This window comes from Dermacentor andersoni, chromosome 10 (genome assembly GCF_023375885.2).
Source record: "Dermacentor andersoni chromosome 10, qqDerAnde1_hic_scaffold, whole genome shotgun sequence".
Classification (NCBI taxonomy): domain Eukaryota; kingdom Metazoa; phylum Arthropoda; class Arachnida; order Ixodida; family Ixodidae; genus Dermacentor; species Dermacentor andersoni.
Window position 1 is genome coordinate 37,698,131 of NC_092823.1, and position 16,365 is coordinate 37,714,495.

At 44.6% G+C, this 16,365-nt stretch overlaps 1 protein-coding gene across 3 annotated transcripts in view; it reads left to right on the forward strand.

Moving 5' to 3' along the window:
- Positions 1-16,365, forward strand: part of RhoGAP68F (Rho GTPase activating protein at 68F) — a 229,681-nt gene that overhangs the window by 136,474 nt on the left and 76,842 nt on the right. For all 3 annotated transcript variants that reach the window (XM_050168775.3, XM_050168776.3, XM_050168777.2), the window contains 3 exons: positions 1,178-1,303; positions 5,543-5,619; positions 11,882-11,959. In XM_050168775.3, coding sequence (XP_050024732.1) covers positions 1,178-1,303; positions 5,543-5,619; positions 11,882-11,959 — 281 coding nt within the window. The remainder of the gene's footprint in view (positions 1-1,177; positions 1,304-5,542; positions 5,620-11,881; positions 11,960-16,365) is intronic.

The following is a 16,365-nucleotide window of genomic DNA, read 5'->3' on the forward strand; positions in this document are numbered from 1 at the left end:
CTGGCACTGCGCCAAGCTGGCCACCGTGCCAAGAGCATTGTCGGCCGTATACTTCAAGGAGTTCAGTGATGGGTCACGCCGAGTCTTGTGAAAATGAAACTATTTCGGAAAGTGATCACTCGAGAATCCAGTCGTCTTGCATGCCGTCAAACTCGTTTGAGATTAAGCACTTCTTAAAAGACCTCACAATCATATCATTTGGGGGCAGTATCGAGCCACTGCAAGTACCACAGAGCCCTTCCAACTGGCCTCTCTTTTAACCCCTTAACTGCCAATGATGAGTTACCTCGGCCTGACAAAAGTTGCACTACTTTGTACAATGCCTTTTGCTAATTTTCAGAAAAGAGCAGCGAAAAGAATTGCTATAGGCATTCCTGGTCTTGTTTTTTAGGGATGAGTCGCAACATAAATGCAGGCAAAAATAAATCTACACTTCGATAAATTAGGTAAACAAAATTTCTCATGGCAGTTAGGGGGTTGCTGGTCCCGTCATCTGCGATTAGACTTGTTGACGTCAGAGCCATGGCAGAGTTTGCCAGCTACATCACAATGGCTTGTCTCTAGAAGCAGGCATCATACCGAACTTTCTGTATCACCATAATGTCTTCAATGAATGGAGTGCACGCGTAGAAGGCTGCAGGGTAGTGCAGCACTGTTAACATAACACCAGTCGCAGGCATGGTGAAAATGGCGCCATTTCGAACAAAAATGACTTCTGTCAACTTGTCCTTGGGATTGGATTGAGACGTAAAAGCACAGGTTGCCAACGTAACACTAAAAACCATGGGATTTAGAATATATGTTTTAAAAGTGTCAGTGTTGTCGTTATTGGAATGTAATGCGAAGGTGGAGTTCAAGCAATGAAAATAATGAAAAAAAAACTCTGGTTACAATTTAGTAAATATGGTATGTACTACTCATATATAACCAGTTTAGCTAAAGTGAACTTCCATTGTAGTTTCCCTTTAAAGGTGGGAGGGCTGTTGCATAACTCTCATGGGGAACAGCCTCGCAGGTGACGCTTGCAATGGTATGAGCTTTGTGCACATACACTCTAGTCTATTTTACAGGCACGGGCGGTTATGCAGTGCTCACTGGGCGGCTTGCTATGTGTTATTAAACAACTGACTGGGCTTTGGAAGAGGGTAGGTGTGGCAGTGAAGGTTGTTGGGTGCAGGCACGACCGCAAGCTCCTGTCCAGTGCGAAGGGGGCGCGGATCCCACACTCTCACAGCAGTGGCTTCTTCAACCAGGCCGCGACCACATACCAGCCAACCCAGCAGTTCCGGGCCTCTCTTGAGCAGTGAGTGCAGAATTGATCAATCTATCAATAAATCAATCAATCAGTCAGTGAATGAATAAGTAAATCAATCACAATCAGGTGCTTTATAAAATAGACAACCAGGCTAGTTGATTCATCAGTACTTGAATACAGCATGACACTGTAACGAGAATGGACAGCAAAGGGGCAACAAGCCACTGGTGGTGACAAGGCCAACACTACAATGATCTAATGAGGGTGCTCTGTGCTAAGCATCAAGGCCAAAAAGGTGCACGCAGTTCTGTAAAGAGAGTGGTGCCGGATCGTCCACCAAACCAACAAGTTTCTTCGGGCATCAATATGCTAGCAGCTGCCTAAAAAAGAAAGGAAATGGCACGGCCGTGAGCAGCAGAAGGTGCTCCTCGTGGGAGACCATGAATTTGCTGCTGAACACTTTCAGATTTGGCAGCGTGGCTCAAAGTTCACCGATCAACTGGAAAAGCTGGCCTACTGCAGGGCCATCTCAAGGAAAGTACTTGAAGAGCTCCGCCCAGGCTGTTTTCTTGAATGCATGGACATTGTGAGTCGGACTAGGGACTATTAGTGAAAGCCTGTAAGTTTGTGTCCCCTCTTAGATTTCTTCACCGAAAAGAAACTCAGGCTCTCGCTTTCTGATAAGGAAGGCCATTCCGTGGTCCTATCGGAAAGCCTATTTTCAGAGAAGGCTAATGCTGTGATTATGAAGAACTTGATACGAGTTTCTGAGAAGGCAACCAAAGTGAAGCAACATGCACTCAAGTTGCTGGACAAGTTGGGACTCAAAAAAATTGCAGCAGGTGTCAAAAAAGAAAAAGGCCTTAAACTCAACATATTCCATAATGTTTAAAAAACGGTGCTAGAAACGTACGCTGGACAACAGAATAGAGGATGGCACACACACAGCGCTGACTTACAACTGCAGTTGCAACGGCAGTTGTAAGTCAACGCCGTGTGTCCCATCCTCTATTCTTTTGTCCAGAATACATTTTTAGTGGTATTTTTTAAACATTATGGAAAACCACCAACTCGCCCAATCTGCCATTCTTCTTCAACATATTCTTTGTTGCAACAATGCACAAGCCAGGTGTACTGTTTCATGTGATCCTCTTTGAGAACCCCACGTGGCTCCTGGTGCTTTCCCAGTTCCTCTGGCAACAGCTTGCGTGTCTGATAACAAGAGACCCATTCCGGGCCTTCGTTGAACATCTGAGCAGCAGCGACGACCCGCGTGACTCCACGGCATTGATGTCAAGGAACGTTGTTACTTGCTGCCTCACATGAGGCGATATAGAGCTTGGAAAATTTGCATCGTGCAGTCCAGCAAACAGCTTGTATTTCGGTCACATTGTGGTTTGGGCGTTAAATCTTTCCTGGAATTCTCACGTTTTATCTTCGGTCAACTTATGTCAGTGTTGGTTAGGAACCATACGTTCAGAAGGCAAGTGTTTGTGTATATTATCCTCTGTTGCACCATTTCAAGGGACATCTTCCTCACCTGCAGAATGTCGGAGCAAATGGAAGGAATGTTTTTCGTTGTGTGGACAATTATATTTGGTCTTTGTAACAGCTGCTTTTCAAAGAGTGCAGGTTCGGCTTAAAGTTCACGGTGGAGCTGGCCCAGGATAACATCCTCCACTTTTTTGACACTAGGCTTTCTTTTAAGCTTAGGCGACCCACTCATAAAAAAGCCTCTATTGAATTTCTCATCGAACTGTTCTAAACAAATAAAAAATTGTTTTTTTTTATTGTCTTGTTTGCCCACCTTGTTGTCCAGATCTTGTACCTACAAACTGGAGACCAGCTTTCGTCATCAAATAGCCCGTCTAAAATCAGCCTCAGTCACATAATAGGTGCTGCTCATACCAGACTCATCCCTATCATAAAAGGAGATGTCAAGGGCAGTCGCAGACAGGATGAGGGCATAAAAATACTAACATTCCTATATGTGCATAAGCTCTTGCATGGTTTGCAAAATGTTGTGGCATGCTATGGAGTAATGACAGCGTTCACCACACATAACAGGCATTCGCAGTTGTGTTTGCAGATCAAGAAACAACATTGAAACTCTGTTGCGTACTGAGAGGGTGGTTGTCAAATAAAACACAAGGAGCACTGCACTTTGTGCAAAACTGCTGTACTCTGTGCCATTCAGCTGTGGCAAGTCTTACTTTGGCCAGGCAGGTGCATCAGTAACAGAGCATGATTTGTCCCGGTCCAACTCGGCATGCTCCCACTTTAGATGGACTGCTGCCATAGTTGTGGTTGCAGGCCTTTGTCTACGGACACCCACATTTTGTCCCTTGACAGGCGACATATTAACTGCAAAACTGTAGAGGCATTCTACAATATTAAAAAAAATGGGAGATGTATGCGTCAGCCTGTCAGCTATTTTATTAACAGAAAAAGACCTTGTGTATCTTTGCTGCATGTGTTGTGGGATCGACTGATACCAAAGGTTTGCAAAGGTTTGCAATGTCTACCTTTACACCACCTTGTTTGTCATGATGTTAATTTCACTACCAGGCAGTGCTTGTAAGTTCTGCATAAGTACTGTTCCTTCAATAAAAACATCAGTTGAGAGCTCATGTCATCTAGTTCTTTGATCAATGTTTTCGTGCGCAAACCAAAGTACAAACGGGGGCCAACTCACTCAGCCTTTCAGTTCTTCTAGGTAGTAAATTGCACCATACCACTCTTGCCATGAGAACAGGCTTGAAAACGAAAAAACAGACGTCGTATTATGACATGATGTTATGGATTTTGACATTCTAATAGAGCCCAGCACTCAACTCAGCAAGGGAGCTTTTACTGAGCACAGCACTTGCTGCACAGCAGGCTACTTTGAAAGTTTGAGACGCCACACTGACGTACCAGTGCACGGGTTCCAGTATGAAATTTTAAAAAATGAAAATTTGGCCTTCATTTTCTTTTCAGTAAGCAGCCTGTCATCATGAAAATTAATGAAAATATAGTGCTCAACCTTATCAATCTAAACTGATTGAATGTTTTTCTTTAGTGACACTTTAAGGCAAAAGAGACGTTTCACTTTTATATGCAAAAAAGGTGAGGTGTGCAGACAGGACACAAGAGAAGAGAAGTGGACAACACGAACACCGACTTGGTACCCATTCTGTAACCCTAATGGTCCAACGGCTATCTAACCGTCACAAACTTGTCGCACTAAAATTCAGTACAAGCAAAACTAACTCGCCACGGCCAGCTTGCTTATTTGCTAACAGCTTCACAACCCCAGGCACGGCGAGCATGCCTCAAAAGTATCCGAAAAAGGTACGAAATGAGTTACAATAATTTTGGGGGTTCAGAGAATGCGACACGAACTCCTCCCAGTAAGGTTCAGTACACGCAAAACTAACTGTGGCACACAGCCTAGCTGCTTTTCTCTAACTGCGCCACTACTCCGAGCGCGGCCACTGTCCTTGAAAAGTACCCCAATAATTACCGAAATTAGTTACAATAATGCCTGGGGTCAGAGAAAGCGCCAAAAGTTGTCCCGGTTAGATTTAGTACACGTGAAACTGCGTCACACGGCCGAGGTGCTTTTCATCACAAAGCCAGGTGCGGCGAGCATGCCCAAAAACTACCGAAATAAGTTCCAATAATGCTTGGGCTCATAGCGTCACAAACATCTCCCAGTACGAGTAATTCACTCAAATTAACTACGCTTGGACGGCGAAGCTGTTTTTCGATAACTGCGTCACTATATAGGTTCAGTTTTGTGCGGTAAGCCTAAATGTGCTTCAAGTGCGTCACAGACAGTCAAACAAAATTCCTCACCTTGCTGTAGTGTAGCAGTGCAGTGGTGCTGTGTCGAAATGCAGACAAAACACAACAGAACGCCGGGAGCCTAAAAAAAACGGGCTACATCCAAAACAGACGTGTCGCCGAGCACGCGAGCTTCGCATGCGCAGCCGGCCTCGGTCGCTCCTGTGGCATGTCCGGCGCATGACGTATGCACGCGCATCTGGCGTACCGCTAGCTTGTTGCTAGGCAACGCAAGGAAAATAAGTCGCAAAGTATAAGTTCGTTTACACGCAAAACTTTTTTTTGGTTTTAGTGGGAAAGAATAAAAAATATCAAACGTCTGTAAGTTCATTTCACATTCTTTTTTTGTGATGCTCGCGTCAACTAACGGATGGAGTTGAAACTAGGCGTGACGTGTTTCCTGTTGCCAGTTTTTTCCGAGTGTCCCTTCTTGTTGAATTTCTTTCTCTATGATTGCAGCATCAAGAAGCACAATAGTGGTGACCCTATTCCAAATGTGGTTCGAGACTGCATCACGTACCTGGACAATGACAACGGTACGTCTCTACAAGTTGTGTCACATTGCCGAGCACTCTCAAGCAATGGGCAATGTTGCCTACAAAATGTTGTAATGGGTATCTCGGTTCACTGCGAACCTCCTTATATATCGAAGTTCCATCTGACATAAAATTAAGTTGTTATATCCAATATTTCTTGTAAGCATATGTTTGTTACATCAATCAGAAACATTTTAGGTTTACTTTTATAGATCTTATAATTCAATATACCTTGCATTCATTATATATTGGGGTGCAACTGTAGATGCTTATTATGGATTGTGGCAAAAGCCATGATCTCACTCCATCTTATCAAGCCATGATTGCACTGTGGTATCGCATGCTTGCCTTGTCTGGGTGCAGCGCATAGACTGATGCACCTGCTCAGAAGTGGTGATTGTCTGTTGACATGCCGAAACCACATTGATGCATCACTGACAGCCTCCTAAATGAGAAGGTAAAGACAGAGACTCAACTCCCACCTCACTGGCTGCTGTGCGAGGCAATAAGGAAGCGGTGCAGCAAGCAGCTGAGCAAGTGAGCGGTGACATTCGGAAAGAGGGGTGAAAGATAAGCGCCGAGCCTAGCTCCACTAGCATAAGCAATGAAGGCAACCATATCCAGGGACTTGAGGCTAGCGAGCTTGGCGCCAGTAGGATCACTCACTGGGCCTCTTCAATTAGCCGTCCCGGACTGTCAAGAACTGCCTGAGACTGCATACGCAACACTCATTGGCTGAAGGCATCGCCTTGGGCAATCCGGGTCGGAATAACAGAAGAGGCCCACTGTCGCAGGTAAAAGGCGAGTGGATGCTGCCTCTTTTCCTAAGCAACCCGCTCGTATTCCATGGTATTCTTTCTGTTTAAGTTTTGGGATATTGAGAGTTCGGCACAAAGACTCTTCAAGGTATAGGGTGAGAAACATCTGGAGTTGACACTTCGGTAGAAAAAGTGTCTATTTAACTGATGTTATAAAATATAAGATTTGTAGTTGACGAGGGTTTCTGTACTTTGTTATATATGAGGGTTGATCCAGAAATAAGGTTCCCAGAGAGCTCCAGCCACACAGGAAGGTGCAAATCAAAATCCGGCAACACAGATGCGTGCAACTGTTCCCCCACTCTCGATTCCCCCTGGCCGCGCTTCGCTGCGCCGCTCATTCTTGGCTCAGCAGCCGTCCGATATGGAGGTTCCCAATGTTAATTCCGCCAAGTGCGAAATTCGTTTCATAATTCGCTTTTTGCATGTCAAGAAGACTCCACCTGTGGATATTCATCGTCAGTTGACAGAGGCGTATGGCGACAAGTTTATGTCTGTTCAACACGTCTGAAAGTGGTGCAGGAAGTTTAGTGCCGGTCGGAAGAAAGTCCACGATGAAGAACGGAGTGGAAAACTGTCAGTTTCAGAGGCTGTTATCAAGATGGTCCAATTTTTCAAAACAGGAGGATCACCGTCCGTGAACTTGTTGCTCAAATGCCTGGGAGTTCTTACAATACAGTGGAAAGAGCTTTGACTGAAAAATTGGGGTATCGCAAGTGTTATGTTCGATGGGTATTGTCGCTATTGACATCAGACCACAAGAAGAAATGCCTTGACTGTGCTCGCCAATTTCTTCAATAGTGTCAAGAAGATAAGGAAAGATTGTTGGACTCCATTGTTAAGGGAGACGAAACGTGGGTGTTTTATTTCACTCCCGAAACGAAACAAAAATCCAAACAGTGGCATCACCCAGACTCACCAGTTGCAAATCAGTTCAAACAAACTCCTGCTGGCACGTCATGGCCAGTGTTTTTTGGGATTGTAAGGGGATACTGCTGATATTGCAGTGGTGGCGTAGAGGTAGAGCATCCGCCTCGCATGCAAGAGGACCGTGGTTCGAATCCCGGTGCCGCGCAATTTCCCACCGGATTAAAAAAAAGAGCCGCATGTTGATAAAATTGTATCAACAGGCCTGGAGTGCGGCCTGATCCCGTTGACCAGAACCGCTAATGCACTCCCTCACCAGAGCAGGATTGGCCATCCTGGTGCAGTACTTGACCACAACCTCCTATAGGAATACAACAACCAAACCCTGGCCCTTAGTCCCCAGCAGCTGCGAAGCAACTGGCCTTGGCGGCGGTCAGACCTGTGACGCAGCAGAGGGTGCTAAGAATATCTGGGTCCGGACAGGCAGCCATTGGAATTAACCTGGCAATGTTTAACGCTAGAACGTTATCTAGTGAGGCGAGTCTAGAAGTGCTATTGGAAGAAGTAGCAGGCAGTAAATGGGATACATTAGAGCTCAGTGAGGTTAGGAAGACAAAATAAGCATATACAGTGCTAAAAAGCGGACATGTCATGTGCTACCGGGGCTTATCGGAGAGACAAGAACTAGGAGTTGGATTCCTGATTGACAAGGGTATAGCTGGTAAAATACAGAAATTCTATAGCACTAACGAGAGGGTGGCAGGTCCTGTTGTGAAACTTAAGAGGTACGAATTGAAGGTTGTACAAGCCTACGCCCCTACATCCAGCCATATAGGCTTGGGTATAGGGGACGAAACAGTTTCTCGTTCCCGGCGCCCGAAGCTTTTTTTTTTCTTTTCCGCTGTCGGTGCACGTGCTCGTAAAGTTTGGTTTTGTGCTTCTTCGGTTAGAAATCACCCTGCTCTACTACAACCAAAAGTCCCTTCTCCTCAAATGCCTCGAGGAAAAAAGGGACGAGACATTACAGTTAGAAGCCGACCATGCCTGGTCTCCTGGCTCTTTGCATCTGTGTGGGTCCATGCAGCGCACGCAATGCTTGGGGCACCGAGAACGAGAGCCGGTGACATGCCCATTTCACACCAAATATCGATAATTCTATCCTCTCTGGCTGCAGTACTAAATGCTTGTTCTTGGAGGAGGCTTTAAAACAGGAACTGACACTGAAGTAAACATCAATAACCACAATTTATTTTTACGCAATGTAAACGTCGCTGTTGGAGAACCACAAAACCTTCTGCAACGCCTGCACTCCGCGGTGACCGCTCACTCAACGTAGCCAGACCCGCCAGACGGCGCAAAGCCAGCCCGCTAAAATGCTTGCAGCTAAATGAAAGGTGTAGAAATCGTTCGTAAGCGTTTTTATGAAACTTTTTTTGAAGTTGTTTAGTCAGTAACAATAAATAATACAATAAAAATGCTGCTTATTCTTTTTTTTTTTTTTTTTTGTTATCCATAAACACATTCGTAAAGTCTGGCAACAATGCGACGCGCGCGCGGCGGCGTCCGCCCGTTTGTTGCTGCATGTAAGCGAAGCCAGTGAACCACCGGCGTCGTCCCGCCGTGTCTATTTCTGCCGCGCAATGTTCGCCGTGAAGAATGCTCCATGTATCCCGGGCTTTAAACATTTCCATGGGAGTTCTCCAGCGCTGCCAAACAAGCGCAAACACCCACATTCTGTCATTCCAGCACGGCCGCGCAAGCCGCGCGACGGATGTTCGACGGAGGCACCAGCTAAAAAGGAAAAACACACAAAAACATTCTGCGACTTCCGGAAGTCGGTGGGAGATCGATCGTCGCGACGCCTGGTGAGCACGACAGGCACTCCCGCCACTTCCGCCGGCGTCGATCGCCGGGCGTCGGTTTTTCCGATCGGTCCGGATAGCCGGTGGGAGTCAAATTTTTGGACGCCGAGGGGCGAGCGTTCGACGCCGGGCGTTTTTCGCCGCCTGGACGCCGGTTTTTCGCTCCGTGTATCCCAGGCTTTAATCAGCAGGCGTAAGACAGCGGATATAAAGAAGTATAATATGGATAGAATTGAACATGCTTTCAGGAACGGAGAAAGCCTAAAAGCACGGAAGAAGAAACTAGGAATTGGCAAGAATCAGATGTATGCATGAAGAGACAAAGCCGGCAATATCATTACTAATATGGATGAGATAGTTCAAGTAGCTGAGGTGTTCTCCAGAGATTTATACAGTACCAGTGGCACCCACGACGATAATGGTAGAGAGAATAGTCTAGAGGAATTGGAAATCCCACAGGTAACGCCGGAAGAAGTAAAGAAAGCCTTGGGAGCTATTCAAAGGGGGAAGGCAGCTTGGGAGGATAAGGTAACAGCAGATTTGCTGAAGGATGGTGGGCAGATTGTTCTAGAAAAACTGGCCAGCCTGTATATGCAATGCCTCATGACTTCGAGCGTACCGGAATCGTGGAAGAACGCTAGCATAGTCCTAATCCATAAGAAAGGGGACGCCAAAGACTTGAAAAATGATTGATCGATCAGCTTATTGTCTGTTACCTACAAAGTATTTACTAAGGTAATCGCAAATAGAATCAGGGACACTTTAGATTTCTGTCAACCAAAGGACCAGGCAGGATTCCGTAAAGGCTACTCAACAATAGACCATATTCACACTATTAATCAGGTGATAGAGAAATGTGCGGAATATAACCAACCCTTATATATAGCTTTCATTGATTATGAGAAAGCGTTTGATTAATTCGAAACCTCAGCAGTCATGGAGGCATTGTGAAATCATGGTGAAGATGGAGCCGTATGTAAAAATACTGAAAGATATCTATAGCGACTCCACAGCCACCGTAGTCCTCCATAAAGAAAGCAACAAAATCCCAATAAAGAAAGGCACGATCGCACGATCACGCACGAGGCACAAAAGGCAGTAAAGGGAGACACGATCTCTCCAAGGCTATTCACAGCATGTTTACAGGGGGTATTCAGAGACCTGGATTGGGAAGAATTGGGGATAAAAGTTAATGGAGAATACCTTAGTAACTTGCGATTTGCTGATGATATTGCCTTGCTTAGTAACTCAGGGGACCAATTGCAATGCATGCTGACTGACCTCGAGCGGCAAAGCAGAAGGGTGGATCTAAAAGTTAATCTGCAGAAAACTAAAGTATTGTTTAACAGTCTCGGAAGAGAACAGCAGTTTACGATAGGTAGCGAGGCACTGAAAGTGTTAAGGCAATACATCTACCTTTGGCAGGTAGTGACCACGGATCCAGATCGTGAGACTGAAATAATCAGAAGAATAAGAATGGGCTGGGGTGCATTTGGCAGGCATTCTGAGATCATGAACAGCAGGTCGCCATTATCCCTCAAGAGAAAAGTGTATAACAGCTGTGTCTTACCAGTACTCACCTACAGGGCAGAAACCTGGAGGCTTACGAAAAGGGTTCTACTTAAATTGTGGACCACGCAACGAGCTATGGGAAGAAGAATGATAGTTGCAACGTTAATAGATAAGAAAAGAGCAGATTGGGTGAGGGAACAAACGCGATTTAATGACATCTGAGTTGAAATCAAGAAAAAGAAATGGGCATTTGGCAAGACATGTAATGAGGAGGCAAGATCACCGATGGTCATTAAGGGTTATGGACTGGATTCCAAGGGAAGGGAGGCGTAGCAGGGGACGGCAGAAAGTTAGGTGGGTAGATGAGATTAAGAAGTTTGCAGGGACAACATGGCCACAATCACCACATGACCGGGGTAGTTGGAGAAGCATAGGAGAGGCCTTTTCCCTGCAGTGGGCGCAGCCAGGCTAATGATGATGGTGATTGCTGATTGCTTTCACGGAACGTGGGATAACAATCAACTCAGGCAGGTATTGTGCAACACTAAGAAAACTCAGGCGAGCTATCCAGAACCGCCGGCGAGGACGAGTGGCAGCCGGTGTAATGCTGCTTCATGACAACGCTCGACTTCACGTCCTCCGTCAAACCCAGGAACCTTTTACAAACTTTGGGTGGACTGTCATGCCCCACCCACCGTACAGTCCAGATCTCGCGCCTAGTGATTCTCACTTGTTCCCCAAGTTAAAGGAACATTTGAGTGGCGAATGCTTCCAGAGCGACGACGAAGTCAAAGAAGAGCTGAAACGCTTCCTCAACGGGTTGGCGGCGGAGTTCTACGACATTGGGATGCAGAAGTTGGAGCACCGTCTACAAAAATGCATAGAAAAAGATGGCGATTATGTAGAAAAATAGAACGAAGTTTCATCTTTCCAATGATGTACGTAAGTTTCTGTAAGAATAAACAATGTTGTCTATTTCGAAAATTGATGGGAACCTTATTTCTGGATCAACCCTCATATTTGTTCAAGGTTTAGCTGTATTCAAAGATATAATTAGAGTTGCACCCCAGTAATTGCTTCCTGTTAGGGTACGTGGAAACACCCTATTTTCAGTTTGCAGGAAAGTTGTTTGCATCTTTTTCCTTGCTTCCGTGGTGTAGAAATGTTTGCAAGTGGTGTGAGTGTTTGCCTTCTCAAATGCAGCCCTGGAGATGGAAGGCATCTTCAGACGTTCTGCCAACACCCAGGTTGTCAAAGCGGTGCAGGCACTCTTTGACGAAGGTGAGCTTGCGAAAGCGAATGTGGCAGGGTTGAGGGTTTTATTGCAATATGGATATGTGTATTATATGATACATGCCATATGTGTGTGTGTGTGTGTGTGTGCGTGCGTGCGTGCGTGTGTGTGTGTGTGTGTGTGTGTGTGTGTGTAATATGCGTAGTATATGGATACGTGGGGCACATTCGTGCCATCAATACCAATGTCACCGTGCTGTCCTGCTATCTACTGCGTGTGTGCAGTCGGTGGTAATCCACAAGATTCCATGCAAGAGTTGCAATGTATCCTACATAGGTTAAGCTGAGAATTTTAAATGAAGAATTCAGCAGCACCAGAACGATGTTAGGAAGGGCAATGCAAGTTCAAATGCCTTGGCGGATCATCACATAACTACTAACCACACCGTCGATTGGGATGCTGCAAACATAATCGTCACAGAGAAGTGCCTATATTCTAGACTATTCTTATTCTTCAAATTCATATTCAAATGACTAGAAGCACAAACTCAAACTTTCGTCCCATCGCGAGTCATATCAGCCAAACACCGAGATAATAAGCCTTGGTTAAACAAGGAAGTTCGGGCCCTCATAAATAACAGAGATCATCTATACCGTAAATATTGCTAGACGACAGACACTGAAACATTCATACAGAAGAAAAAGCTTGGAAAGAAGATAGCCAAAGATGTGTGTGAGGCAGAGAGCGCATATTTAATTACGCAAGTAGTAAGGTGAAAAGCAACGCTAAGCTTGTCTGGAAATAGATTAAAAGAAAGATTAAAACTCATGGCGGTATTCCAAATATAATTGATGGTAGTACAGTGAAAACCTCGTTAAACCGTAGTTGGCTGGAGCTCGGAAAAAGTACATACTAAATGGTAGTACTGCTTAACTGAAATAGAACGAGATCGGCCACTTACCTGTCATAAACGGAACTCAAAGAGAGTGCGATGAAAGAGGAAGACACTTCGTGCGACAAAAGTGTTATTTTCGCTTGATGCCGCGGCGGCTTAGCAGCGATGACAGCGGCCTCAAACTTACTAAAGCCGTTACCCAGCTTTTCAGCCAGCCCCCTCTTGGCAAACACTCGCATGGTAGATTCCTCGTTGGCATTACATATTCTCCATGCACAAGCACAGTGACATTGCAGAAGTCGCCGGGCACCTTTTCATTTGTGTGGTGCTGTTCTCGTTGCGACGATTGCATTCACGAGGCTAATTAAGGAGGCGAAAGACCAATTTTACAATGTAACATTGAAGAAGTTCCTCTCAGAAGCACCGGCTGAGTTTTGGGTATATGTAAATCCGCCCAATAAGCAGTGCTGTACTAATCCCGAAATTCACGATGCTGAAAGGGCTGATCAATTTAATCTTTTCTTTTCGTCGGTTTATACAAAGGATGATGATGCAGTGCCTAGCGTATGTGAATTCTCTGCCCGCCCTCCCATTTCAAATATTGAGATAACTGAGGAAGGTGTTCTAAACCTTTTGCTCAATATAAACACTAAAAAGAGCCCTGGGCCAGACGATATTCCCAATGAATTCTTAGTGAGGTATGCTGAATGGGTGTCTAAGTTCCTTACAAAAATATTTAATTCCTCAGTATTGAATGGGTCCTTCCCTACCGCATGGAAACTAGTGAGAATAATACCAGTTCGTAAAACTGGGAACACTTCAGACATTAGCAATTACCGTCCAATTTCCCTCACAAGTACATGCTCTAAACTTCTGGAACATATCATATCTAAACACTTGTCACAATACCTTGAAATGTATAACTTGTTATCCCCTGTGCTGCACAGATTCTGTAAAGGACTATCTACGATCACTGAATTAGTTGAATTGGTTCATGACACTTCACAATTGATAAATTCCCGTCGACAGATGGAGCTCATTTATTTGGAATTTGCCAAAGCATTCGATAAAGTTTCCCACTTCAAACTTTTGTTCAAAATTAATACTGTGTTTAAGAATCCTAACCTCACAAAGTGGTTTACATCGTACTCACACTGCCGTCAGCAGTATGTTCAAATAAACGCGCATAGGTCCAGTCTTCAACCGGTGTTATCTGGAGTACCTCAGGGAAGTGTCCTAGGACCTCTTCTATTTCTTATTTTCATTAATGACCTGACACACCACATTTCTGTTCCAATAAGACTATTCGCTGACGACTGTGTTGTTTATAATAATATAGAATCTTCCAGTGACCAAATTAAATTGCAATGCAACCTTGATAACATTATGAAATGGCGTTCTGACTGGCAAATGGTTATAAATCCAACTAAATCAGTAGGCATGTCTATTACAAGAAAAAAGAAGATCCTGCAATTTCCTTATAGTATACATGGCAACAAGCTTAAAGAGGTAGAGGAGCACAAATATTTGGGTTTATTATTTAGAAGTGACTTAAGCTGGAATAGGCATGTAGAGGAAGTAAGTAAGAAGGCGAATAATGCGCTTTGGAGCCTAAGACGAAATTTACACACAGCAACCTCTGAAGTCAAAAACTTGGCCTATAGAACACTGGTCAGACCAATCATTGAGTACGCAAAAATTGTCTGGGATCCTTACACAGAGAAAAACTGTAAGAAACTGGAAAGGATTCAGAGGTTAGCTTCTTGATTCATCTTCAACAAATATGGTCCACTTCACTCCCCTTCAAAACTATGTCAGCTTGCAAATCTTCCCAATTTAGAATTAAACATTAAGTATGATAGGCTGAAGTTCCTGTTCCTTATTACTCATAATGAAATAAAAATTAATAGAACGAACTATTTCGAAATTTCTACTAATGAATCTTTTAGACATCGCCACAGCATCTATATTCCCCCTCCGGTAATCCGTAATGACACATTTAAATATAGCTTCTTTCCCAGAACGATAAAAGAGTGGAACATGCTTCCTGATTTCGTAGTTCAGTCTACCTCTTCAAATTGTTTTCTGAGTAATTTGCATTCCATTATTTATTCTGAGAGCGCGGTGCATTAATTATCTGACTTTCTGAATCGTCTGATTTTATGATTTTGTTATTATCTGTGTATGTTGTTCTTATTTTACATGCCTCAAGGTACATTGATTGGTTTTCTCTGCTTGCCCTATTCCAATGTATATGCAATTCAATTTGTTTTACGTACGTTGTATTCAGATGTATTGTACGCCCTGCCTGAATCAGATGTGTTGACATTGCTTGTTTTATTATTTTTTCCCCACTCCTGTAATGGCCCTAAAGAAAGGGCTGACAGTATCAATAAAGAAGAAAGAAAGAAGAAAAAGATAGTTCGGCGAGTCGAGTTCGGCGAGTCTTGTCGCACAGATCGCCGAAAGCACAAGTGCTGTCGGCGCGAACAGCGGTGCGCGTGCAGCAGTTTGCACCGTCATCGCAAGGTAGATTCGCCCACGCAGCGCGGGCGATGACGGTGCAAACTGAAGGTTCATGGAAGCTTATGTATACTTCAGAACGTGACGTAAGCAGCGCGCGTATGACGGGGTTGGGGGGGTTCCCTCATTTTGATTGAGCATGTGACGTGTTTTTTGTATCTCCAGCGATTCCAGATAGAGCCGTGATTGCAGGTTTCTTTCTTGGTCGATAACTCTCGAGCGATTCTAGTCAATCTTGTGGCCTGTTGCATCCGTGTGCTCGGCAAGGGCATTCAACACTGTGCGTTTCTTTTCGACATCTTTCTGATGCTGCCTCAGTCTCTGTTTGAAGTTGCCCGATTCACCAATGTATGTGTAGTCGCAATCTGCGCAGGGTATCTTATAGACTACGCCAGAAAACGATTCTCTTGGAAGACTGTCCTTACCGCCAACGAGTGCTTGCCTCAGCTTACGCACGGGCATGTGCGCCACCTCAACGTCATAACTGCATAGAATGCAAGACTATGGAGACAAGACTATGGAGCATGTTTTATTAGAATGTGAAGACGTCTACCCATTGGTCGATTTAGGCACCACTGGCCTCCTTGAAGCCCTTGGGTTCAGCAGGAGCAGTGGTAAACATGTCCGCAATAGGCATTAGTAAGAGGCGATTGGAGGATTGGTGGAAGTAAAGTAGGGAAGCAACAAAAGACGGAGACGTACAAAAGCACAGTTCGCCATAGGGGATCAGAAAATTTGGGTGTGGTAGTTCATAGGGTATTTTTTGTTTCTTTTTTTATTATTTAACCTAAGTAGGACATTAGGCAGTATGATAGCAAGAGCTTGGTGGCGCAACCCACCGCCCCTTTCCAAAGAGGACGCTCATAACATCCATTCATCCATATTGCCATTACATCGGTAATATACAGGCTAGCAATGCAGGCAATCAAATTAAAGCTTCAAGCATGGGCAGAGAATGATGGCATTTTAGGAGAACTTCAGTATGGCTTCAGAATAGGTAGGCGTTTAGCTGATACCTTATTTGTTCTTACTCAT